General features: G+C 42.3%; 1 protein-coding gene across 1 annotated transcript; it reads left to right on the top strand.

The window, feature by feature from the left end:
* The first annotated feature begins 7,178 nt into the window (after nucleotides 1-7,178).
* Eif2s3 (eukaryotic translation initiation factor 2 subunit gamma) lies at nucleotides 7,179-23,923 on the top strand. Its single transcript, XM_057759074.1, has 12 exons — nucleotides 7,179-7,285; nucleotides 8,026-8,089; nucleotides 10,422-10,549; nucleotides 10,647-10,768; nucleotides 12,054-12,148; nucleotides 13,057-13,215; nucleotides 14,479-14,613; nucleotides 15,774-15,868; nucleotides 16,930-17,074; nucleotides 19,233-19,402; nucleotides 19,934-20,106; nucleotides 22,382-23,923. Exons 1-12 carry the CDS (start codon nucleotides 7,217-7,219, stop codon nucleotides 22,443-22,445), a joined length of 1,419 nt encoding a protein of 472 aa, XP_057615057.1. The 5' UTR covers nucleotides 7,179-7,216; the 3' UTR covers nucleotides 22,446-23,923.
* The last annotated feature ends 3,683 nt before the right edge of the window (nucleotides 23,924-27,606 follow it).

The raw sequence follows: 27,606 nt of genomic DNA, 5'->3' as shown, positions 1-27,606 counted from the left end.
CCACTTTCCAAATTTTGAGATTATAGTCACACTTTTTGCATTCATATATAAGAACACTTTGCCAGTTTTAAAGATTTTATTTTTATTGTATGTGTATGAGTGTTTTCCCATACACTCATATGTGTGTGTAATGCCCACAGAGACCCTTGAAGTGGAGTTACAGACAGCTGTAAACTGCCATGTGAGTACTGGGAATTGAACTTGGGTCCTTTGGAAGAGCAGCTGGGGCTCTTAACCACTAAGCTATCTCTCTTCTTTGGTAACAAGTTTATTTAGACTTTTTCCCCATTTTAAATATCTGGTTGGTTATTGATTGATTGGGTGGTGACTATTGAACATAGAGCCTCCTGTTAAGCATATACTCTACTATGGTGATTTTTAAAAATTATTTTTATTTCATGTACATTGGTGTTTTGCTGCATGTATGTCTGTATAAGAGTGTCAGATATTGAAGTTACATACAGTCATGAGCTGCCATAGTTGTGAGCTGCCATGTGGGTGCTAGGAATTGAACCCAGGTCCTCTGAAAGAGGAGCCAGTGCTCCTAACCACTGAGCCATCTCTCCAGCCCAGAAGTCAGGTTCTAGTCTCAACAGTTCCAGTGATCCAATGCCCTCTTCTGATCTCTGTGGGAACCACACACACAAATGTTACAAAAAACAAATACATTCAGGCAAATCACTCATATATATAAAATAAAGAAATCTAAAAACATTTTTAAAATTTTTTATTAGCTCATCTTTATTGTGGATAATCTTTGACATATTTACATTAAACAGTTTAAAATTCAATTTTTTATTTTACATATAACCTAGCATGCATATAAGCCTCAGTCTTTAAAAACTTTAGACAAAAATAATTATTATTTTATTTTCTTTTTTAAATTTTTTTATTATTTATTTATTTATTAAAGATTTCTGCCTCCTCCCCACCACCGCCTCCCATTTCCCTCCCCCTCCCCCAATCAAGTCCCCCTCCCTCATCAGCCCGAAGAGCAGTCAGGGTTCCCTGCCCTGTGGGAAGTCCAAGGATCTCCCACCTCCTTCCAGGTCTAGTAAGGTGAGCATCCAAACTGCCTAGGCTCCCACAAAGCCAGTCAACTATGTTCATAGCAGCATTGTTTGTAATAGCCAGAACCTGGAAACAACCTAGATGCCCTTCAATGGAAGAATGGATGAAGAAAGTATGGAATATATACATATTAGAGTACTACTCAGCAGTAAAAAACAACGACTTCTTGAATTTTGCATACAAATGGACAGAAATAGAAAACACTATCCTGAGTGAGGTAAGCCAGACCCAAAAAGAGGAACATGGGATGTACTCACTCATGCTTGGTTTCTAGCCATAAATAAAGGACATTGAGCCTATAATTTGTGATCCTAGAGAAGCTAAATAAGAAGGTGAACCCAAAGAAAAACATATAGGCATCCTCCTGAATATTAACCTTCATCAGGCGATGAAAGGAGACAGAGACCCACATTGGAGCACCAGACTGAAATTCCAAGGTCCAAACCAGGAGCAGAAGGAGAGAGAGCACGAGCAAGGAACTCAGGACCGCAAGGGGTGCACCCACACACTGAGATAATGGGGATGATCTATCGGGAACTCACCACGGCCAGCTGGACTGGGTCTGAATAAGCATGGGATAAAAACTTTTTAAAGTAATAAGCGCTCTTAACTGATAAGCCATCTCTCAACTTATGCTTTTAGCTCTTGCATTATCTATTTTGAATTCAATTTTTTTTGAGGGAAATTTTTTTAAAATATTTATTTATTTATTTATTATGTATACAATATTCTGTCTGTGTGTGTGCCTGCAGGCCAGAAGAGGGCACCAGACCTCATTACAGATGGTTGTGAGCCACCATGTGGTTGCTGGGAATTGAACTCAGGACCTTTGGAAGAGCAGTCAGTGCTCTTAACCGCTGAGCCATCTCTCCAGCCCTCAATTTTGTTTTTGAGAAAGGGTTTTCACTGTGTAGCCCCAACTGTCCTGGAACTCACTCTGTAGACCTCACTGACCCATCTACGTCTACCTCCCAAGTGCATGCACCACCTGGTAAATTCAATATTTATTTTTTTAAAAACATTTCTAATAATTTATTTGTATTTTATGTATGTTGGTGTTTTACCTGCATATATGTCTGTGTGAGGGTGTCACATCCCCTGGAACAGGATCTACAGACAGCTTTGAGCTGTCATGACTTGAACCCGTGTCCCTTGGAAGAGCAGCCAGTGCTCTCAACTGCTGAGCCATCTCGCCAGCCCCTCAATATTTCTTAATATTTTAAAATCTTTAATTGGTGTACAAGTTGTAGGTTTCAATTTGGTATTTTCTTTTGTTTGTGGAGACAAGAACTCATTGTGTAGGACTGGCTGACCTGGGACTTGCTGTGCAGACCAGGCTGGCCTCCGCTCATCCAGATCCACCTGCCTCTGCCTCCTGAGTACTGGGATTAAAGGTGTGCGCCTCAATGCTTGGCTAATTATGCCATTTTCTTTTTAAAAATATTTTATTACACTTTATTCATTGATTTTTAGAGATTTGTTTTCAGTTATGCGTACGGGTGTGTCTGTGTGAGGAGAGTCTGTTGCTGTGCCAGTGGAGGCCAGAAGAGGGTATTCAGTCTTCTGGAGGTAGAGTTCCTGGTGGTTATGAAGCACCCAACTTGAGTGCTGGGAACTGAACTCAGGTCCTCTTGAAGAACAGCAAGTACTCTTAACTACTAATTCATCTCTCCAGCTCTAGTTTATGTATGTATGTATGTATGTATGTATGTATTTAGTGTGTGTCTGCGTGCATGTGTCTGTGTGTACCTGCACCACAGTGCCTGTGAGGGGGTCAAAGGACAACTTGGGGCGAGTCAGTTCTTTCCTTCTACTGTGTGGGAGCTGAGGATTGAACTCAGGTGGTCAGGCTTGGCAGCAAGCTCCTTTACCAGCTGAGCCATCTTACAGGTGCATTATGGTATTTTCAAACATATTTTGCTCTTATTGATCCTCCTCCCTGCTCTTCTTCCCCATCCACTGGCCTTGTCCCTTGTACCCTTCCATCTCTGTGGCTTCTTTTTTCACTTGCATGCCACATGGGTCCTATTTTCCTCTTCCCTTCCTCAATAGCTCTTTTCTCTCTCTTGTGGTTTCTTTTCTAGTTTCATGACCTATACCCACACTCACAAGTATATATACAAACATTAAAAGCTAGGATCCAAGGTGGGGAGATGGCCCAGCGGTAAAAAGCACTTGCTATATAAGTGTGATGACGGCTGGGCGGTGGTGGCGCACACCTTTAATCCCAGCACTCGGTAGGCAGGGGCAGGCAGATCTCTGTGAGTTCAAGGCCAGCCTGGTCTACAAGAGCTAGTTCCAGGTCAGGCTCCAAAGCTACAGAGAAACCCTGTCTCAAAAAACCAGGAAAAATGCAAATTAAAACCGTGGTGCCAGAGTGATAGATAATTCAGTAGTTAAGAACACTTACTACTCTTGAAGAGGACCCAGGTTTCCCACCCATGTGGCTGGTGCGGCATATAACTGAAACTCCAGTTTCAAGGAATCTGACCCCCTCTTCTGTACGACACTGGTACTGGGTTTGCACGTAGTAAGAAGGTCATGCGGGAAAAATCATCCATACACATAAAACAAAAATAGTGTTTAGTTGGGGACATTTCATTTTGAGACTGTGATGCTCCTGTTTCAGCCTTCTTTTTTTTCTTTTTTTGTTTTGTTTTCGAGACAGTGTTCCCCTGGGTAACCTCGGCTATCCTGGAGCTCACTCAGAAGACCAGGCTGGCCTCGAACTCATAGAGATCTTGCCTGCCTCTCCCTGGGAGCTCTGAGATTAAAGGTGTGAACCGCCACCACCCAGCCTGCTTCATCCTTTTAATAAGGGTTTTAATATTTTATTAATAGATGTTATGCTCTGCTGTTTGGTTGTTGTTTGTTTTGTTGTTTTGAGACAGGATCTCTCTGTTTAGCCTTGGCTGGCCTAGAACTAACTCTGTAGACCAGGCTGGACTCAAACTCACAGAGATTTGTCTGCCCCTGCTTCCTGAGTGCTAGGATTGTGGTTGGGTTTTTTGTTTGTTTGTTTTGTTTTGTTTTTGAGACAGGATCTGGAACTCAATATATTGACCAGGCTGTCCTGGAACTCAGAGATCTCCCTGTTTCTGCCTCCTGAGTGCTGGGTTTAAGGGGAGTGTCACCACAGCTGTCATGGGGAAATGAATCCACGGCTTCATGCATGCCAGGAGAGCACTCTACCCTGAGCTTTCACACTTAATCATCATTCTTGGTCTTTTTGAGACAGGTTACATGTAGTTCAGGCTGCCCTCAAAGTCTACTTAACCAAGAAAGGCTTTGAACTGCATGGTCCAAGTGCTAGAATTAAAGGCATGCAGCACCATGCCTGGTTGCCGTGTGGTGCTTCCTTCCCTCCTCCTTTTCTCTCGATTTATTTATTATGTATACAGAGTTCTGCCTGCATGTGTGCCTGCAGGCCAGAAGAGGGCGCCATATCTCATTACAGATGGCTGTGAGCCACCATATGGTTGCTGGAAATTGAACTCAGGACCTTTGGAAGAGCAGCCACTGCTCTTAATTGCTAACCCATCTCTCCAGCCATATAGGCTATAATGAGATCTGGTGCCCTCTCCTGGCATTTAGGCAAATGTACAGGCAGATCTATAAACAAAATAAATAATCTTAAAAAAATTTATTTGGGCCGAGAGGTGGTGGCGCAGGTCTTTAATCACAGAACTCGGGAGGCAGGGCAGGATCTCTGTGAGTTCGAGGTCAGCCTAGTCTACAGAGCGAGTTCCAGGACAGCTCCAAAGCGACACAGAAACGTCTCGAAAAACCAAAACCAAAAAGAAAAAAAAAGTTATTTGGGGTTACAAATAGCCACTGATTTTTTAAAAAAAAATGGAAAAAGATAAGGGAGGATGAGTTTATTTTTTTTTATTTTTTATTTTTTTTTGGTTTTTCGAGACAGGGTTTCTCTGTAACTTTGGAGTCTGTCCTGGAACTAGCTCTTGTAGACCAGGCTGGTCTCGAACTCACAGAAATCCTCCTGCCTCTGCCTCCCAAGTGCTGGGATTAAAGGCGTGCGCCACCACCGCCCGGCGAGGATGAGTTTATAAACAGAAACTTGTTCAGAATGCAAGATGGCAAAATGGGAGCTGGGCGGTGGTAGTAAAGGCTGTTCTGTCTCTTTAAGAGACAAGCCACGCCCACTCCCTCCCCCATCCGCTGAGGCAGGCTGGTCTTCCTTCCTGCTTGCAGCCTGAGTTCTCTTTCCTGTCCCTCTCTCAAAGAGGCAGCTTCTGCCTCTCTCCCACGCCTCCACTCCCCCTTCTCTGTCCCTCTCTCTCCTCTTCTCCTCTCTCTTCCCCCTTTTTCCTTTCCCTCCATAACCCACCTAATAAATGTCCAACTTTACTCTACATGATGTGCCTATCTCTGTGTCTCCCACCCGCTGCCTATCCGTTGTTGCCACCAGGGGACCAGCCACCTTCCTAGCCATGTGGTCTCTGGGCCTGGCTGCTTTCGGGTCCCCAGCAGTCCTGGAGACTGGTAGCAACTGTGCCTCCCACCCACTGCCTGCCCACACTGCTCGCCGGGACCAGCCAGCCGCCACCTTGATTTGTGGACCTGCCCTGTAGTCTCGACCCCATAGCAAGCTGCGGGGACCTGCAGCAAATCCATAACAGTGGTGATGCATGCCTTTAATCCCAGTACTTGGGAGGCAGAGACAGGGGGAGCTCTGTGAGTTCGAGACCAGACTGGTCTATGAGTTCCAGGACAGGCTCCAAAGCTACACAGAGAAACCCTGTCTCGAAAAAAACAAAAAGAAAAGAAAGAAATGCAAGATGGGGCTGGGGGGTGTAGCTCAGCTGATAGAGTGCTTACCCAGCATGGATGAGGTTCTCAGTTCAATCCCCAGAACCCAATGAACAAGGCACATCATCAAAGCCTGTAATCACAGTATTGAAGAGGAAAAGGCAGGAGAGGCAGAAATTCGAGGTCATCCTGTGATTCAAAGCAAGTTCAGGACCAGCTGAGATATATAAGAGCCTGCCTGTCTCAAAAGAAAAACAATGAGAGAGAATTTTAAAAGATCGTTTTCTTTTTAGTGGTGAACCTAGAGCATCAGACATGCTAGGGAAACCACTTTCTGCCAAAACTATGTTCTTAACCCCACCCCCACCTCCCTTTTTTAAGACAGGGTCTCTGTACATGACACAGGTTGGCCTCGAGCTCATAAATTCCTGATTCTGCCTCCCCGAGTGTAGAGATTGCGTGGGCGCCAGCACTCACAGAAAATATTTCTTTTTAAACAGACGATGAAAGTAAGATCTCGAAGATATTTAAATTTTTAAATACAGATGCAAAAAAAGAGGGTTTCCTAGGTTCAGCTTTTTAAAAAAAAAAAAAAAAAAAGGTGCGGACGCTCTTTTGACAGCTGGCTTCCAGAAGCTAAATTTAGGCGGATGAGACTAACATCACCTCACCATCCCTAGAAACTTCTCCCAAGGAACAAGGGAGGGACTTTTTCCCTCCAACGGTACGCCCCTGGCCACAGGCCTCCGCGCGAGGGCGCTCTGTGCGAGCTCCCCAGGGACCGCGAGGCTTGAGCGTGGCGAGCTCAGCACGCGGTGTCATCCTCTGGACCCAGAGCCCCAGCAAGGCGGAAGAGGGTTCCGAGCTGATATTGCTTTATTAGGTTACAGAAATAGGAAAAAAACGAGTAAACAAATTAATGAAATAAAAGAGAAATTTCCACTTCCTGACTTTACAACACAGGCGAGAAGCCCAGATGCCGCGAAATTTTTCCGGCCGGCACCAAAAGGAAACGGAAATGGCTTCTCTGTCCAGAGCGCTGTGTCGCATTAATAACCCTCCCCTCAAGGGGGGGGGGCCAGGAGGTGCGCTAACCTGGAGCTGTCCTCAGTTTTGCCTGCACAAAAAAAAATCTAACAGGGCTGCAAGGAATACATTCCAAAACATTGTATCGTGTTTGTGAGTAAGGGTGCGGGTAGTTCCTGTGCAAATTCAAACAGAGAAGTCCAAGCAGTGAGATCAGTGCTGCATTTGCCATCTTTTTTACCAGGTCTGAGCCGTAGTCCGCCTTCCCGCCTCTCCTCCTTCGCTCCGCCCAAGGGGACCTGCGTTAAATCAGGCTGCTGCCGAACAGTTTCCTTCCTCTCTGAGCAAGATGGCTGGGGGTGAGGTTGGAGTGACTCTTGGGCAGCCACATCTTTCCCGACAGGATCTCGCCACATTGGTGAGTTCTCGATTTGCGGCAGGAATGCACCCTGAGCTCGGGGGAGGGCATGGACTCTCGGAGGGCGTGGCGATGAGACACCGCCCTGGTGTCTGGAGCGCGGGAGAGAGGAGCCATCCTAAGGCTGGACCCTCTAAGTCTAAGGCGTGCCATTTCCGCCGCCAGTACCTTGCCTAGTCCCCAAACTGGTGAACGATTGTGAGACTTGGAACTCCTAGAGTGTGTGGCTAAGCTTTGATGATAAATATAATTAAGGAGTATGGGGTTGCATCTCACTGTGTAGAGTATACTTAGCAGGCACCGGAGTTCCATCCCCAGAAGTGCATAAGCGCACGCCAGTAATTCCTAGTACTTAAGAGATTCCAATAGGAAGATCAGAAGTTAAAGATTATTCTTGGCTACCTATCGAGCTGGAGGCCAGCACGAGACACACGAGATTGTCATTAAATCTGTAAAGAGTTGGAAACCGGATTACACTGCCCACTGTGCTGGATCCTTGAGGACTTGCTGAGGCTCCAGGATTAGATGGCCTCTTATCTCCAGACCTCTCTTAGTGAACGGTGTTGTCTTGCGACAGTGAAGGGCTCCTAGGGTTCCCAGTCTTAGCCATTAAGGAACAAAGCACTTCAGCGGGAGAAAAGTGCTGCTTATACAGGACAGAGTTGGGTCTGGGGACTATAAAGTCAAGGAAGATTTTTCTGGTTTATATTGATTTTGTGTTTTGAACTATTCCATTACAGGATGTCACCAAGTTGACACCACTTTCACATGAAGTTATCAGCAGACAAGCTACAATTAATATTGGTAAGATAGCTCGGACACTTGACTTAAAAGTAATTTTAATGTCTTCTTTTGTGCAGTTACTTGAAGAATGCGAGCGTTTCCTTGGAGGTTGGCCTAAGTAGGACAGTAACTCAAAGAAAGCTGTGGACCCCTTGTGAACAAAGGGTTGCTTCATTTTTTTTGGAGTTATATGTATGAAAAGTTTACGACAGTAAACTAGTACTTGGCAGTGTGTAATCATACAGTAGTACAAGTTTGAACTAAAAATGCGTTGTCATACAAGGACAGTTTATAGAAGTTTTATTTGATATATAGGCTATAATTAAGTAGAATTACCCCCAACCCACCCCCCAATTGGCACCTAGAACTGTTGAGGTATATTGCTTGAGTATAAATGTGGTGTGGTCTGGTTTTTTTTCCTTTTTTTTAGTTTTGAGTCAGACTTGTGAGGAACCTGCCTGACTCTGTTTTAAAGGCAGGAGCCAATTATGTGTTTTTAAAAATAACTTTCTGTTCACTGAGAGTTTTGTAGCTCTGTTTCCTAGAACCTAACCTTCCCCAACCCGTGCCCTTGATTTATTTTGAGAATACCCTGACCCATCCAGACCCTCCTTGACCCCTCCTAATCTCATGGCGGGTGACCACATGGTTTTTTAAATTTTTTTATTTTTTATTTATTTATTTGTATTTCCTTACTGCCCCATTATCTCCCTTTTGTAAAACTACTCCGGGCTTTTTGCTCCTTAAAAGAGGATTCGTGGCTGCTCTTTTTTTGGTTTTTTTGAGACGGGTTTTCTCTGTGTAACAGTCCTAGCTGTCCTGGAACTAGCTCTTGTAGACTAGGCTGACTTCAAACTCACAGATCTACCTGCTTCTGTCTCCCAAGTGCTGGGATTAAAGACATGTGCCACCACCGCCTGGCAGGGCTGCTCTCTAACCAACTTTGGAGCAGTTGCTGGCCAGCTCTTGGATACACCCCAATAAGAGGCAAGCTTGCTTCGAATTTGGCTCAAGTGTGGTAGTGGTCTAATTCTCGCCATTGGGATTAACACTTGCTATGCAACCCTGGTTAGCTTGGTAGTCACTGTATAGCCCAAGCTGACCTCTAACTCAAGGCAATCCCCTTGCCTCAGACTTCTGAATTACTATGATTATGAGTGTGTTCTTTTTTGTTGTGCAGGAGTTTGTCATATTAACTGGGTATGCTTCGATGTTTCTTGATAAGATTTTTTTTTTTTTTTTTTTTTTTTTTTGGTTTTTCGAGGCAGTTTCTCTGTAGCTTTGGAGCCTGTCCTGGAACTCCCTTTGTAGACCAGGCTGGCCTCGAACTCACAGAGATCCGCCTGCCTCTGCCTCCCGAGTGCTGGGATTAAAGGCGTGCGCCACCACCACCCAGCTGTTTTGTTTTTTGAGACAGGGTTTCTCTTTATAGCCCTGGCTGTCTTGGAACTCTCTGTAGACCAGGCAGGCCTTGAACTCAGAGATCCACCATGCCCCTGGCTCGTGATAAGCAAGATTTTGAGTATTTTTCTTTCTTCAAGTTTTGTAGCAGGGTCTTCCTACATTGTCCAGGCTAGCCTCAAACTGTCCACCCTGTTTCCTCCTCTCAAGTACATATACTAAAATTAGTCTGAGAAGAAATTTATAATAGGAAAGAGCAGATAGGGAAAAATTGAATTCTCTTTTTTTTTTTTAAGATTTATTTATTTATTGTATACACAGTGTTCAGCCTCCATGTATGACCTCAGGTCAGAAGAGGGCACCAGATCTCATTACAGATGGTTGTGAGCCACCATGTGGTTGCTGGGAATTGAACTCAGGACCTCTGGAAGAGCAGTCAGTGCTCTTAACCTCTGAGCCATCTCTCCAGCCCTTGAATTCTCTTTAAACAGTTTTATTTCCATTGTGATTATTATTAGTGTATGTGTGTGTCCGTCCCCATGCACATGTGTGAAAGTCAAGAGAACTTTCAGGAGCTGCTTCTCTCCGTTCTCGTGACTCAGGCCTTGGGGCTTTTGTGACAAGTGCTTTTACCTACTGAGCCATGTCACTAGCTCTATCACTGTTGGTTTTACCTTGATATCTATGGTTACCGTTTTTAGTTTTCTGGTTTCCTTCCTCCCTCCCCCCAAGACAGGGTTTCTCATTGTTAGCTAGCTGTCCTGGAACTAGTTTTGTAGACCAGGCTGGCCTCAAACCCACAGAGATCCGCCTGCCTCTATCTCCTGAGTGCTGGGATTAAAGGTATGTGCCCCCACCGCCTAGCCGGGTTTTTTTGTTTTCTACTCAGTGCTATTTGAAGAAATGTTTGTACTTGTGTGCAGAAGGTAATTTTGTTGTGCTTTGTCAATAGGTACAATTGGCCATGTAGCTCATGGGAAGTCCACTGTAGTAAAGGCTATTTCTGGAGTGCACACCGTCAGATTCAAAAATGAACTAGAAAGAAACATTACCATCAAGCTTGGATATGCCAATGCTAAGGTGATCTATGGACCATGAAACTAGAAACCATTTAACTTTGATTGTTGCATAGGTAACAAATCCAGTTTTCTTTTCTCTTTTACATTGAAACATTTAGATTTATAAACTTGATGACCCAAGTTGTCCTAGACCAGAATGTTACAGGTCATGTGGCAGTAGTACACCGGATGAATTTCCCACAGACATTCCTGGGACCAAAGGGAACTTCAAATTAGTCAGGTAACTTTTATGTTAAAAGGTACTTTATGCTTTTTAAATCTCCGTTTTGTGCTTTTATAAACTTAATTGCTGAATGGTTTCATTGTTTTTCTATTATTTCATGTTACTTTATGTAATGATGATAATTGAAATATTTTTTTTCAATTAATTTTAAATACTTAGAAAAAAGTTCTACAAACTGAAAAGTTGCATGAGGGAGCTGGAGAGGGGTCAGCTGTTGAATGCACTGGCTGCTCTTGCAGAGGACCCAGGTTTCAATTCCCAGCATCTACTTGGTGGCTCACAGCCATCTGCAACACCTGTTCCAGGAAATCCCACACCCTCTCCTGGCCTCTGAGGGTACCAGAAATAACACGGAAAATAAAAATAAAATTTTTTTAATTCTTTTTTTTAAGGCAAGTATTGCATAAGCAAAAAAGGAAGGGAGAGAAAATACAGCTTACCGGATTTCAACAGTGTCATTTGTTTGCTAGATTAGAAAGAATGAAGCCAGTTTTGAAATTACTTCTTTAAAATAAATAGACTCGTTTCCAAACAATTTTTTTTCTTTCTTTTTTGGTTTTTCGAGACAGGGTTTCTCTGTAGCTTTTTGGAGCCTGTCCTGGAACTCTCTTTGTAGACCAGGCTGGCCTCAAACTCATGGAGATGTGCCTGCCTCTGCCTCCCGAGTGCTGGGATTAAAGGCGTGCGCCACCACCACTGAGCTTCCAAACAGTTTTCTGAATATGATTACACATGTTGGTCCTTTACTAGAGGGTGCTGGTATCTGGTTGCTAATGTCTTTGGGGATTGCAAGACCATAAGACCATTTTAGATTGGGGCAGAGTCATATCTTCATCCCAGGCCCAAAATTTAAGATGGAGGAGAAGTCAAGAAATCTCAGTAATCAGGATAAATACTTTTATGTGATCATTTTGTTGTTGCTGGTGGTGGTGGTGGTTTTTGTTGTTGTTTGCGAGACAGGGTTTCCCAGTAGTTATGGAACCAGCCCTGGAACTTGCTCTGTAGACCAAATTGGGCTTGAACTCACAAAGCTCCTCCTACCTCTGTCTCCCTAGTGCGGGGATTAAAGGCGTGTGCCACCAACACCCGGCATTTTTATTTATTTATTTAATTTGTGTGTGTGCGTTGGTGTTTTGCTGCATGTGTCTCTGTGGGAAGGTGCCGGATTCACTGTGTGTTCCAGACAGTTGTGAGCTGGGAGTAAAGGTGTGCGCCACCACCGCCTGGCCTTACTTTTAGTTTTGATTGGTTTTAAGGCTGATTGTTGTTTCTCAACTGTTAGGCATGTTTCCTTTGTTGACTGTCCTGGCCATGATATTTTGATGGCTACAATGTTGAACGGCGCAGCAGTGATGGATGCAGCTCTTCTGTTGATAGGTAAAATCATCAGAACTGATCTGGACAAACCAATAAAGAACTAATTTGGGTAGACTATGTGAGGAAGAACTAAATCCTTTGGAGGCTATGTCCATTACCTAAGTGAGGCATTACTAGGAATGTGTCATCCAGAATGACATTTCCTTCTACACAGCCAAAATACTCAGCAAAAGAGTCCTGGGGTTATGGCTTCTGAGAAGTTGGACAATATCCCAAAAGGCATATATGTATGTTGTGTGTTGTCCCTTCATGTAGAGGTGTGATTGCCGTGATGTAGTACAACATGGCTCTTTCCAAAGTTAGTTGTGCCTCCTTATGTGAACTAATAAGAGATTTGATAGGTATGGATATGGTGCTTTTAGGCATGCAAGAGGATATATAGTACAGGACACATGAACAGGCTGGGCAAGGTGATGGCTAGCATGGTGAGCAAATCTTGCCTATGGTATGCACTGTTGCTTGTCTTCACAGTGCTCTTCTTGGTTAAGGATAACCTTAATCTCAGGAGGTTGAACCTCCTAGGAGCTTGACTGTGCCAGAACATACCTAGACTAGACTGAGCTAGAAGGCCTAAACAAAAGAGCTCTTGAAGCCAGATTGGTTCATTGGAAACTTCTTGCTTAGAACCGGGAATGGGAGGCTGTAGTAAGCGCAGATAAAGGGTGAAAGCAAAGTTGGTAGAATTTGTGCATAATATAAAGCTTACCATTTATTACTTAAAGGGGACAACTCAGTGAATGGAAGTACATTCAGAATTTCATCACCACAAAAGTGATGCCTGTTAAGAAGTCATTGCCCGATTGCACTCCCTCCAGCTCCTCACAACCAACAATCTTCTATTTTGAAATTGCATGGTCTAGATATTTCTAGTTAATCTTATGTATCTTTTTTTATCCTCTGTCAACTAGCTGGTAATGAATCATGCCCTCAGCCTCAGACTTCTGAACACCTGGCTGCCATAGAAATCATGAAACTCAAGCATATTTTGATCTTACAGAATAAAATTGATCTGGTAAAAGAAAGTCAGGCTAAGGAACAATATGAGCAGATTCTTGCATTTGTACAAGGTAAGAAGCTATAATAACTTAAACCAGAGGATCACTTTGAAAGGTAATATAGTACATCATCTAAAACAAAGTCAATTTAGGTATCATAAATGTTTTCTTTTTTTCTACCTGCTACTAGTTAGTGATTTGATACAGTGTCCTGATTAGACTATAAATATCTATTTCTGAATTTAATGTACAAAATTAAAACTGGCCGGGCGGTGGTGGCGCACGCCTTTAATCCCAGCACTCAGAGGCAGGAGGATCTCTGTGAGTTCGAGGCCAGCCTGGTCTAGAAGAGCTAGTTCCAGGACAGAAACCAAAAGCTACGGAGAAACCCTATCTCGAAAAAATCAAAAAAAAAAAAAAAATTAAAACTGAAGTTGGGAAGTGCTATCAGATTAAGTTTTTTAAATCCCAAGGATTTAGAGTATCGCTCAATGGTAGAGGGCCTGTCTGGTATACACAGGATACTGAGTTCACATCATTGCCTCCCAATCCTTAGAGACAAATGAATAAAAGCATTTCAAAAACAATCTTTCTTCTGGGCCTCATGACACATGCCTTTAATCCCAGGACCCTAGAGGCACAGGTGTGCACAGACTTCTGAGTTTAAGGGCAGCTTGTTGGTGTGTATAGCTGGTTCCAGGCCAGCGAGGACTGCATAGAGAGACCCTGCCTCTTTTTGCAGGGTTCCTTTCTCTAATACCATGGCATGTTTCACTTTCAGAGAAGACATGATGCATATTACTGTTGACATTTAATTATTTTAGCCTTTTCATGTTGGGAACTTAATTTCAGCATAAAAAATTCATTTTGATTAAAATCTAATTATTTTGGTCTATTTCTTTGACCAGTTTGTCTGACATATGATTAATTTTTTAAAATGTGATATATGCCAGGCAGTCTTTGATCAGCAAGGAGTCTGTAATTTACTCTTGGCATTTATGGAAAGGTTAATTGCATGTTAGAATTCTTTGAGCTTGTAAAGAGCTCCTTCCCCGAAGTGTTCATATTTTATTCCTTTAAACATAGCATTTGCCTCTGTTAAATATACCCATTGATAGGATTTTAGCAGTTGTCCCCTTAGAGGACAATGAATTCATTTTGGGGAGTTAAAGATAAATACTGTCATATTTCTATAGACTACTTTCTACTTACTGACTGGCATTTGTGTGGGAATGCTTATTCCTCTGTTAGCTCTAATTACTTTGTCTAGCAGCTGTATAGACCAAGTTTTGTAAGACCCAAGGATTTTGTTCTTTCTGAAATTTGTTAATGTAGGAACAGTGGCAGAAGGAGCGCCAATTATTCCAATCTCTGCTCAGCTGAAATACAATATTGAAGTTGTCTGTGAGTACATAGTGAAGAAAATACCAGTGCCCCCAAGAGACTTTACTTCAGAGCCCCGTCTCATTGGTAAGTGACAGGAGTCACATTTATCTGAACTCTTCCACATTAGTGCTTCTCCTTCAAGGCTGTTTATTAATACTTTCTCTTTCTGCAGAGGGTGATAAATCCATAAAATCTATTTGAAATAATGTCTTTTTTTTTTTTTTTTTTGGTTTTTTGAGACAGGGTTTCTCTGTAACTTTGGTGCCTGTCCCGGAACTAGCTCTTATAGACCAGGCTGGCCTTGAACTCACAGAGATTCGCCTGCCTCTGCCTCCCGAGTGCTGGGATTAAAGGCGTGCGCCACCACTGCCCGGCTTGAAATAATGTCTTATATTGCTGGGTGACAGAGCCTTGAGTACAAAAGAAACTCTTTGTGCTTTTATATATGGTATTTTGAGTAGCCGACATGGAATAATACAGTAGTTTCTAGGGAAGTACATCATGTTGGGGCATTACAGTTCCATACAAATGATGTCATTGTACCATTACTGAAAAATCACTAAGTTCAATTTCACTGGGCTGTGGTTAATGCTCAAAGATGTAGGAACACTTTTAAAGCAGGTATTTGGGCCCTTCCAGGCCTTCATTTGGAGCTGTTTGTGTGATTATTGGGGAACGTTCTCTTGGGTGACCTAAGAATAGTAGTCTTAGAATTGCTTTTTATAATTTTTTAAAAGTTATTTTGTATTTTATATGTAGAAGTCATATAATATAGAAATCCTATATATAAAAATCCAAGCATGGTGGTGCACTCGTAATCCCAGCTCTTGGGAGGCAGAGGCAAATGAATCTCTGAGTTCAAGGCTAGCCTGGTCTTCAGAGTGAGTTCCAGGACAGCCAGGGCTACAAAGTCAGACCCCCTCTCAGAAGCACAAGATAAGTGGCATACTGCGAGTGTCCATGTACAGTCTCCTGTGCACTTGATTGACTTTTTTGATGCTGCTACAAGGCAAGGGCTTACCACTGATCTACACTCCCAGTCCCTGTATATGCCTTAAGTCATAATAGCTAATTTGTTGTAAACGCTGTGTAAATAGTTATGAGACACTCACAAGTAAGGCTTCAGTAAGCATTAAAGCAATAATACTAGATTTTTTAAGAAAAGTTGAGTTTTAAAAGAATGTGTCTTCTGAATCTAAAATAAAGAGAAATGAATTTAATTTGTGTTCAATTTTTTTTTCTAGTTATCAGGTCATTTGATGTCAACAAACCTGGCTGTGAAGTCGATGACCTTAAGGGAGGTGTAGCTGGTGGTAGTATTCTGAAAGGGGTCTTAAAGGTACACTGGCTTGGAATGGTTGCGCTGTGTGTTTGTTTGTTGTGTGTGTGGATATACGAGTGCTACAGTGCCCAGGTGGGAGCAAGTCAACTTTTCACGGGTTCACTCCTTCCGTCTAGTGGCTCCGTGGGATGGAACTCGGGCATGGTGGTAAGCACCTTTACCCTCTGGGCCAGCATGCTGGCCTCAAACTTAGAGATTCCCTTGCCTCTGCCTCCCGAGTGCTGGGACTGAAGGTCTGCACCACTACACCCAGTAAAAAAAATGTTTCTTCATATTGTCAGGTATTGGATACGGATTTGTTTTTGTCTTTGGAAGCTGTCTGACCTCTAAACTTAGAGTTCTCTAGTGAAGGTGGAGCATGTTTTATATGACAACAGGTTTACTTAGTAAATTGCAACAGTTAAGTTGATCTGATTTTTAAAACTTTTTGGATTTATTTATTTTATACTTATGGGTATTTTGTCTCAGTTTTTTCCATTGGGGAAAAGAAAAGCTGAGTGTAGTGATGCACACCAAACATTTGGGAGGCAGAGGCAGGTGGATCTCTTGAGTTTGAGGCCAGCCTGGTCTACAGTATGAGTTCCAGGACAGCCAGGGCTACAGTGAGACCAGGCTCAAATAAACCAAAAAAGTAATTTTTTTTTTTTTGAGACGGGGTTTTGCAGTAACTATCAAGCCTGTCCTAGAACTAGCTCTTGTAGACCACCAGGCTGGCCTCAAACTCACAGAGATCCACCTGCTGAGTGCTGGGATTAAAGGCGTGCGCCACCACTGCCTGGCAGTAAAATTTTTTTAAGTAATAATTTTAACCTGGCATAGTGGTGCACAGCTGGGAGCCAGAAGCAGGCTGGTATCTTGGTATCTGAGTTCAAGGCCAGCATGTTCTACCTAGTGAGTTGCAGGTCAATAAAAATAATAAGTAAATAAAAGGGGTAATCATGAAATTAGAGGAAAGAGTACCTTTTTAGTTCTTGTGGTCTTTTTTGTGAGAACATTAGTAGGTAAATAGTAAATATGTTGTTCTGTAGCAATTCTCACTGCTAATTATGTGTTTACAGGTAGGCCAGGAGATAGAAGTGAGACCGGGTATTGTTTCCAAAGATAGTGAAGGAAAGCTCATGTGTAAGCCAATCTTTTCCAAAATTGTATCACTGTTTGCGGAACATAATGATCTTCAGTATGCCGCCCCAGGTGGTCTCATTGGTAAGCATTTCCCTGTCATCTCTCTCTTAATTGTGGAAATTCGTGGCATGTTTCATAAGAAATATTAAGGATAGATTATAAGGTTTGTTTTGTTTATGTGTATGAGTTTGTTTGCATATATATCTGAGCACTGTGTGTGTACTGGTACCCAAGAATGCCAAAGAGGTTGTCAGACCCCTTGCAACTGGAGTTTCAGTTGTCGTGAGCTGCCTTGTGAGTTCTGGGAAACAAGTCCAGGTCTTCTGCAAGAGCAGCAAGTGCTCTTAACTGCTGAGTCATCTCTCTATCTGCCTCCTTCTGGTTGTTTGGGGTTTGTTGTTTCTTTGTTTGAGGTAGGGTCTCTCGACATAGGCCTGGCTGGCCTCAGACTCACAAAGATCCACCTGCCTCTGTCTCTTGAGTGCTGAGGTTAAAGGTATGCCACCATATCCTGTTTTAATTTTTGACATAGGGTCTTGCCATATATCTTTGGCTATATTAGGACTCACAGCAGCCTTCTTGGATCAGCTTTCCAAGTGCTAGACTTCAAGGTGTACCACCACACCTGACCTTATTGGTACATCTTGGAAAATTGAAACAAAGAATACATTTTGGAGCTGGCAGTATGACTCAGGTAAAGGTGTTTGCTCACCCACTCATACAAGCAAATAATAAAATATTTTTTAAGGTATGTTTTGGTGGCTAAATACTTACTAGCAATAATTATTTCTGACTACTTTGTTTTGAAGTCCTAGGGTTTGGACCTAATGTCTAGAACATGCTAGGTAGATTCTCTACCACTGAGGTATACCTTATATACCCTCTTTTTTCTTTTTTTAAAATTATTACTATTTATTTATTTTTATGTATAGGTGTTTTGCCTGTGTGTGTGTGCGCGCGCTTGCGTGCACCACATGGGTGTGTGGTACTCACAAAAGTCCAGAAGAAGGTATTGGGTCCCCTGGGACTAAAGTTATATACAATTGTGAGCTGCTGTGTGGGTGCTGGAAATTGAAAGCTGGGTCCTCTGAAAGAGTAGCCAGTGGGTGCTCTTAATCGCTGAGCCATGTCTCTAGCCCCACTCTTTTTCATTTTGAGAAAAGCTCTTAAAAGGTTACCCAGACTGAGCTAGAACTTGAGGTCTTCCTGCCTCACTAGCTCCAATAGCTGGAATTTCAGGTCTATGTGTCACCGGGCCTGGCAGAAAAGAAGCTTGACGGCCCTAGCATTCAAAGCAGCCAACTAGTTAGATATAATTTGAGGATTTAGGTTTGTTTTACTATCTTGCTATATTTCCCAAGCTGGCCTTGAATTTCCTTATTCAAATGGTCCTCAAGTAGCTGAGACTACTACAGGTTTGCACCAAAGTGAGTGCCTGCTTTACTGTTTGGTGAGACACTTGGTTATAGTGGTTGTTTTTATGTGTGTTTCACAAGTGTAAAGTTACTGAAAAATGTTAATTATACTTATACTGTGGTGGCGATAACAGAAAATAACTTCTAGTAAGCGTGGTAGTGAGCACCTGTGGTCCCACATACTTGGGAGTCAGAAGCAGGAGGATTGCCATTAGCACTGAAAGTTAAGACCAGTGTGGACAGCATAACCAGACTCGAGATATAAGACCTTCCTCAAGTAAGACCTTGTCTCAAAAAAAAAAAAAAAAAAAAAAAAAGGAAAAGATCTTGGACTAAAGACTGGAGATGTGGCTCAGTGGTGAGGGATGCCCGCTGCTCAGGCAGAGTTCCTGGAGTCGGGAGCTGCTCGGAACCACCTGGAACTCAGCTCCAGGAGAGTCAGTACCCTCTTCTGTCACCACATTTACGGGCACGGATCCACACACAGATAGTATACATATACACATAACTTAAAAATAGCTCTGCCGTGGTGGCATACACCTTTAATCCCAGTACTCAGGAGACAAAAGCAAGCGAGTCTCTGAACTTGAGCCTAGCCTGGTCTACAAAGCCAGTTCCAGGACAGCCAGAGCTGTTACATAGAAAACCAATGAATGAATGAAATAGAAATAAAGCAGGAATTTTGTGAAGCTTAATTTATGTGTGTGAATATGGAAGTATGTGTAAAGGGGTATCAATTTATGCTTGTTTAACTAGTCTTTAAAACAAATCACTCGAGGTGTTTCAGGTAAGAAATAAGGCCAAATACTCTTGCTTTATATTAGGAGTTGGAACAAAGATCGACCCCACTTTGTGCAGAGCTGACAGGATGGTGGGACAAGTGCTTGGTGCAGTTGGAGCTTTACCTGAAATATTCACAGAACTGGAAATTTCCTATTTCCTGCTGAGACGTCTCCTGGGTGTACGAACTGAAGGAGATAAGAAAGCAGCAAAGGTAAGTGTTTGGTGTGACTCGTTTCAGAAAGACACCAACAACAATGCTGAACTCAGTTTTGAGTTTTGGTCTTTTATAGCTAATGTGTAGTTAATTTATAAGTAAATTAACTTCCTGAAAAAAAATCAAAAACAGCTCTCATGCAATCAATTTTGTGTTGTTTTTTTTCTTTTTAAATCCTTACTGAAACAAAAACTGGTTTGGGTTTTATTTGTTTGTCTTGTTTCTCTGGAGTCCTAGCTGTACTGAAATGTGTTCTGTAGACCAGGCTGGTCTCAAACTCACAGAGAGCCACCTGCCTCTGCCTTCTGAGTGCTGGGATCAAAGGTGTGTGCCACCACTGCCCAGCTCCTATTTGTTTTGGTATGTTTTTGAGGCAGGGTCTCTCAACATAGCCCCTGCTGTCCTGGAACTTGCTTTATAAAGCAGGCTGGCCTTGGACTCCCAGAGCTCTGTCTGCTGGGATTAAAAGTCTTCACACTCTTCAGAGACCCTTTCCTTATTTGTTTTTCCCTTTCTTTACTTTCCTAGGTCCAGAAGCTGTCTAAGAATGAAGTGCTTATGGTCAATATAGGATCCCTGTCAACAGGAGGAAGAGTTAGTGCTGTCAAGGCTGATTTGGGCAAGATTGTTTTGACTAATCCTGTGTGCACAGAAGTAGGAGAAAAAATTGCTCTTAGCCGAAGAGTTGAGAAACATTGGCGGTAAGTTTGTTTACCTTTGTCTAAACAGCTTAAGTTTTTGGTGAGACACACATGCTTCTTGAATACAACAGTGTGGCTTCAGCTCTCACTTTTTTGTTTGAATGGTTTTAGAAGCTGTATTTGTATTCCTTTATATTAGTACAAATACTTCAATTGGCTTCCCTTTGTTTTAGGTGTAACCTATACAAAAAAAAAAATACTGAGTTATAATGTTCCCTCCATTTAGTGTGTGAGAGAAAGAATCAGTCAGAACAACTTGTGGATTTGGTTCTGCTGCCATGTATGTGGGTTCTGGGGATTGAACTCAGGTCGTCTGACTTTGCAGCAAGCACCCTTTTTAAATGATCTTTTTAATGTGTGTATGAATCGAAGTACACACGTGCCACAGTATACATATGGAGGTCAGAGAACAACTTCTTGTTCCACTATGGGTTCTGGGGATCAAACTCAGGTAGTCAGGCTTGGTAATGAGTACATTTATCCGTTGAGCCATCTTTTTATCAGCCCTGGACTTTACTTTTTTTAAATTAGTTTTTTTTTTTTTTTTTTTTTTTTAAGAGTTTCATACATGTCAGCCAGTGGTGGCGCATGCCTTTAGTACCAGCACTTAGGAGACAGAGGCAGGCGGATTTATGTGATCAGCCTGGTCTACAAAGTAAGTCCCAGGACAGCCAGGGCAACCAACCCTGTCTTGAAACAAATAATTTGACACAAAGTCCTGCTTTCCTTCATCTGTTGTTACTTAAGGGCTCAGGCAGAAGGGATCCTCTAAACACTGTCATAGTGCTGTGCTAAAGAATTTCTAATATCTCGTCAATGCTTGTGGATATTTGGGATCTTTCTAGAAGCCAGTTTTGGTTCATTTAACCTTTTCTGTTTTGTCTAAAATATACTGTCTAAATTAGACTATCCCGCAGCCTGGTTTTCCCCATAATTATTCCGCTGTGCCTTGGCTCTGTTCTTTCCTGCTTATTTCCTTTGTCAGTCCTTCTTTGGTACTCTCATTGCATGCTCTCTAAAATTGATCTGAATTGTAACTGCAATTTAGCAAAAGTTAATCTTTGTGTTATCTCTACCACCACCACTACCCCTTGTGTAGCCCTGGCTGCTCTGGAACTCACTATACAGACCAAGCTAGCCTGGAACTCAAAGTGATCCATCTGCCTTTGCCTCCTGAGTGCTGAGATTAAAGGCATGCATCACCAGAGCTATCAAAGGCCCTGCGGTGGAGAGCAGTCTGCTTATAGATTGTGTTCCTTTGGTTCTCTTTATTTTCCCAGCTGATGTCATTTAAAGCCCATTGATCTTCTGAGGCAGTCAGTAAAAAGAAAGCATTTTCCAAAGACAAGTATAGAGAAGTGGGTTTGATTTGTTTTCAAATTTGAGCTGGATGTAGTGGCACAGGCCTTTAATCCCCAGCATGGGAAACAGAGACAGGTGGACCTCTGAGTTCAAGAACAGCCTAATTTACAAAGCAACTTTGTACATCCAGAACTACATAGTGAAACTCCTTTCCAAAACAACCAAACATATAGAGACAGACAGACACACTCATGCACGTTTACATACAAACACATAATGTATTAGAGATGTAATTTGAGTGTACCATCTGAACAGGTAGGTGGATTCTTTTCTTCTTTTTATTAGAGCAGTAAAACAAATATATTCTTTCTGGGGAGTAGTTTTTGTTGTTTTAAATTTTACTTTATGTGTTTGCCTGAATGTATGTATGTGCACCACATGTGTGCCTGGTGCCCAAGGAAGTTGAGATCTGTGTGATTGTGAGCCACCATATGGGTACTAGGAGCTGAACCCAGGCCCTCTGCAAGAGCAGTGAGTGCTCTTAACCATTCATTGAGCCATCTCTCCAGCCCTTAGGTTTTGAAACAGGGTCTCACTTTTAGATCAGGCTGTCCTTGAACACAGATCTGTCTTCCTCTGCTGGCATTGTACCACCACAGCTGGCAGTTTTTGTTTAAGATGGGAGAGCCTCTCACCTGAGTTAACCTCGAATTTACTATATAGCTGTGAACTAATTAATTTTCCTGTCTCCCAAATGCTCGAATTTATTACCACACCCAACTTACTAGTATATTTATGACAGCAGGTTTTGTTTAGAACCTGAGAAAATAGTATGGGCTTTCTTTATAAAGAAGCAGCTTTGGGAACACATCTGAGTTTGGAAGGTGGACAAGTAAAGCAACCTGTCGGATGATTGTGGTGATACCAGTGTAGTAGTACACAACTCATAATCTCTTCTATTTTTATTTTGCAGTTTAATTGGTTGGGGTCAGATAAGAAGAGGAGTGACCATTAAGCCGACTGTAGATGATGACTGAGGAGTCCAATTTAAACGATGCCTTGGGATGGAGTTCGAATTTCTTTTACTAGCCTAGGGTATATTTTCAAAGCAATACTAGCAAATTACTTTCATAGCTCATTACCTTGGTAGTAGCTGTAAGACTATTCTCATATTTTGGTGATTGAAAATAGGGCCCACAAGTAAATGTGAAAAGTGGTATACTATATTGGATTAAATCTACATTTTAGCAGAAGTTAAGCATTCCAAAAACATGTCTAAAATCAATCAGTGCAATTTGAAGTGAAGCTTCACTACAACCAGCCTTTGCTATAGCACACCTATCATGAACCTATCAAAGTGAAAATGGTCTCTTTTTTCCTGATTCCTCTGTGAGGGACTCCATAGTAAGGGACAGTTGTCCTCCTATTTGGTGTTCTGTTATCTGAAATTTGAAGGGAAAAGAAGACCAATGAGCTCAAATGAGCAAGGCTCTTAGAAATTGAGTGCTCACTCCCTTGCCACGGGCAGACCTTTCCTCTTCTCTTTTTCCTGGATGGGACCATAGGACTCCAGCATCAGAAGTTCTTGCCCTCTTCCAGTGCCCTGAGACTGTGTCTTACTTATGCCTAAAATCTCAGTCTTCCCTCACTTGCAAATAGTATTATAACAATGGATGATTAATGGTAGTTAACAAAGTTCTGTCCAGGTTGTGTTTTCTGGGGTCTTTGTTTTAGTAAGCTAGGGATGGAGCGGTCTCCTGCATGATGAACAAGCATTCTACTGCCCCTCGCCGTGGTACTTTTCCTTAGTTGGTAGGATTATGGTGTAAATTTTGCTATTAGTAATCTTTGAGCCTTGGAAGAGAGAAAAAGTGTCAAAAGCAGAGTGTATTGGTTCTAAGTCTACCCCCTATGTGCCTGCAATTTTCCTGTGCTGTACTTTTAAATTAATCATATTTTTGCTTAATTAGATACTCTAAGAGCAGTGATTTCCAGCTCTAGCTGACATGAGAATTGCTGGGGAAGGTTTTTTGTGTTTTGTTTTTTGTTTTGTTTTGTTTTAATTTTTTAAAAAAAGGCCAGGCTATTGTGGTGCAAGCCTTTAATCCCAACACGATGAAGGCAGAGGCAGGAGGATCTCTGTGAGTTCCAGGGCATCACAGAGAAACCCTGTCTTGAAAAACTGGGGGTTAAAAAAAAAAACAAAAACAAAACTTCTCAACATTGAGAAAGAAGTTTAGGGAGTTAAGAAATATGCATACTACTAAATGATGTTACTGGCTTTTGATAGTTTGATCTTCTTTTGGTTTGCATAAAAATGGGATTTCATGCCACAATTACTGTGCTGTGATCTTTTGGATACTGAAGCTGCCTTATAGAGGTTTAGAACTGTGGCTGTGAGCCTTAAAGAGTTTTGAGGAAACGATTGACATTATGTATTTGATTGACTCTGAAGGGTTGTATTGTAGCATGAAGAACACATTTAAATAAAACAAGATTCTGAATCAAGCATTAATTTTATATCTATGTGCCCCGTGTTTTGTAGATACTTTCTACTAGAAATTCTGGTATGAGACTGAAAATACTGAATGGCTTATGTAATCTCAACAGAACTGAAATAAGAATCTCTTGTCATTAATTTCAAGCATTTGTGTGAATATCAATTTTGTAAAGCACTGTGCTTCGTATAGTGGTCATATAGGTTTTAAAACAATGTACCTTGTTGTCTTAAAAGTCCCTTCAGATCAATGCAATGGTTCTCAGCAAAACATGTACCTGACTTAAAGTTAGTCTAAGAAGAATAAGGGGCGGGAATATGCCCCTAGGAGCTCTCTTTCTATACTCTGTATGTAACCTGCAAGGATGAGATGTGTGTGCTAAGTTTTTTTTACAGAAGAATAGAACTAATTAATAAGTGTGCGAATAACTGAATTCATAAATCTGATTTCTTAAAAAAAGATTTCATTTGGTGATGCTTTCAATGAAATAGATACTTTGGGTTTTGTTCTGTTTTTTTCGGAAAACAAGTATACTTCACATTGATGCTCAACCAAGCATAGTGGCACAGGCCCCTAATGCCATAACACTCGGAAGAAAATTGAGGCTGGAGGGCTGAACTCTAGGCCATGCAGGCAAAATATCTATGTTTTTAAAAAAGACAAAAAGCTTCTGCAAAAAATCTTGACAAGCTAAGAATACATTTTGCTAGAAAACATGATGAAACCCATTACTTTGTTTATTATTACGAATTTCTGCTATGAAAACATGGACAAGGGGCTGGAGAGATGGCTCAGCGGTTAAGAACATTGCCTGCTCTTCCAAAGGTCCTGAGTTCAATTCCCAGCAACCACATGGTGGCTCACAACCATCTGTAATGGGGTCTGGTACCCTCTTCTGGCGTGCAGACATACACACAGACAGAATATTGTATACATAATAAATAAAGAAATATTTTTTTTTAAAAAAAAGAAAACATGGACAAATCCTGTGGGAAATAGTTAGGAGGTATAGAGTGCCGGCCTAGTGTATATGAGGCCCTGACTTGAGCTCCAGCATGACAAACACAAAATGAATTAAGTATTTTCATGTGGGTATAAGGTCCGCGTTAAAACAGTCTATTTTAGTGCATGAGTATATATATATGTGCACCACGTGTGTAGGAGCCCACCAACGTCAAAATAGGGTGTCATCCCCTGGAGCTGAGTTGTGAGCAGTCGTCTGGGACCTTTAGTTAGAGCAGTAAATACTTTTAACTGCTGAGCCAGCCATCTCTCCAGCCACTTTTGCTTTCTTTTATTCAGTCTATGAACCCAGCCATGGGATTGTACCACTCATATTCAGAGTGGGTCTTCCCTGCTTAAAGCTTTCTGGAAACATGCTCATATACAACCCCCAAAGAGATGTGTTTCCGTGGTGATTATAAATTAATCAGTCAGGTTCGTAAGATAAGTCTTCATAGCTCCACCCTTTGTCAACTACTTCACTTTAAATCATAACATTGTACCCTAAAGTCCCATTTTCAGGGCTGGAGAGATGGCTCAGTGGTTAAGAGCACTGACTGCTCTTCCAAAGGTCCTGAGTTCAATTCCTGGCAACCACACGGTGGCTCACAACCATCTGTAATGAGGTCTGGTGCCCTCTTCTGGCCTGCAGGCATACATGTAGATAAAATATTGTATACATAATAATTATTAAAAAGTCTCATTTTCATATCTACAAAACGCATCAGTCCATCTCTAAAAGTCTCCATAGTCTTTAAGTGGTCCTTTCTGGGACCTAAAGCAATGTCAAAATACAAATTATTTTGTGACACAAGGTAAATATTCCCATTAGCACAGGGAGGGATGGGTGCATAGGAACAAAAGATCTAGGCAGAGTAAGGCCAAAACCCAGAACAAACACCAGATCTTAAGGTCCTTGGCAGGCATCTGAGGATCATGATGAAATCATCCGGGCTTCAGAAATCTTGGCTAGTCGCAGCCCTCAAGCTCTACTGCCTGCCAGTACACAGCCTCTCAGGCCAGTGCTACATCACGCTTACACGGCCTGACTTCACTATTCTGTGGTCTCCACAGCAAAACTTCACCTCCAGAGCGCCGCCACACAAGAACCTCTGCCTCCTCAGAAGGAATCCTACCCTGTCACACATTTCTTGGTCTCATCGAATCTTGGCAGATTTTATGGTACCACCCTATATGCCTTAGTGCTTTTGGATCTTGCATGCCCGTAAAACCAGGGCCACGTGGGTAAAACTGCCAGTTCTAGATTTAGTCAGATCAAGTAATACCCTGGCCTCCTTAAACCAAAACTTGTAGTGGCCTCAGCACCCAGGTGGTGGTTTTAGAGCAGGGAACCCCTGTTTTCTATTTAGGTTAGGTTCCCTCCGCAATGAATTTGTATATTCACAAGCTGGAGCCTTTGCTGGCTAGGATGTTGGCCCAGTGCAGTACAGGAGGTTCCTCTTTAACGGTGCTAATTACTTTCACAATTAGAGCTGCAGTTTCAACACCAGACTTGTTTACAAATTTAAATCCCCCACCCCGGCCAAACAATGTTTTTCTGTATTTTACTCCCTTTGTTGTCCTACTGTGCACTTGAACAAAGGCAGTGACAAATGACAGCCTGAATACTATCTTGTCTTGAGATTTCCTCTGCCAAACAGATTTTTTTTTTTCTCGAACTCACAGAGACCCGCCTGTCCCTGCCTCCTGTGTGTTGGGATTAAAGGCGTGTGCTAGACCATTAATTTTTAATCCAGCCCGACTTAAGTTCTCAGGATGGAGGTAGAATGCAGTCAGCTTCTTTACCTGAATATATATTTTAAAAAATGGCTTCTAAAGTTCGTGTTCTCTTCTGAAACCTCTCAAGGTGGGCCTTCGCTTCCGCATTCCTCGCGGCATTGTGGTCTTCTAAATCCTCACCAGAACAGCCACTTCAGCTCTGCTTCCAGCATTCTAGCTTTTCTAGTCCATAGTTCCAGACTCTTATTCCCCCTGAAAATAATTTCCACAGGCCCAAGACCGTGTATGTAGGTTTACCACAACAACAGTCCTACTTAGCAGTACCAATTTTCTGGATTTGTTACTTTTCTCACTACTGGATACTTGGCAAAAAGCAGCTTAAGGAATGAGGGGTTTGTTTTGGCTTACAGTTTGGGGGATCAAGGTGGCTGTGAAGGCGGGGGGGGGGGGGAAGGCAGCTGGTGCTGATATTCAACTTGCTCTCTCCATTTTATTAAGTCCTGGAACACAGCCCCAGGAGATGCTGCTGTTTATATTTCAGGGTCAGCCCTTCCTACTTATCTAAACCTTCCTGGAAATAACGCTCATTGACACACACAGAGGTGAGTGTCCATGGTGATCCTAAGTCCAGTGAAGTTGGCAATGAAGATTAATAAACACATTTGGCTAAGTAGCATATTCCAAGCCAGCCTGGGCTACATGACACACGGTCTCAAAAATAAAAGGGGATAAAGAGGTGGCTAACGAGTTCATGCTGTACCTGCAGAGGACCCATGTTCAGTATGCAGCACCCACATTAGGTGACTCCCAACTGTGTAGAGCTCCAGCACCAGGGTGGTGAGGGGTCTGTGGACACCTGAACTCATGTTTGCGGACACAAATGCATACGTGTATGCATTTGCGGACACAAATGCATACATGTATGCATAATTAAAAATACATTTTTTTTAGCGGGCAG

The sequence above is a fragment of the Chionomys nivalis genome, chromosome X (genome assembly GCF_950005125.1).
Source record: "Chionomys nivalis chromosome X, mChiNiv1.1, whole genome shotgun sequence".
Lineage (NCBI taxonomy): Eukaryota > Metazoa > Chordata > Mammalia > Rodentia > Cricetidae > Chionomys > Chionomys nivalis.
This window is presented reverse-complemented; position numbering and strand designations above follow the sequence as displayed.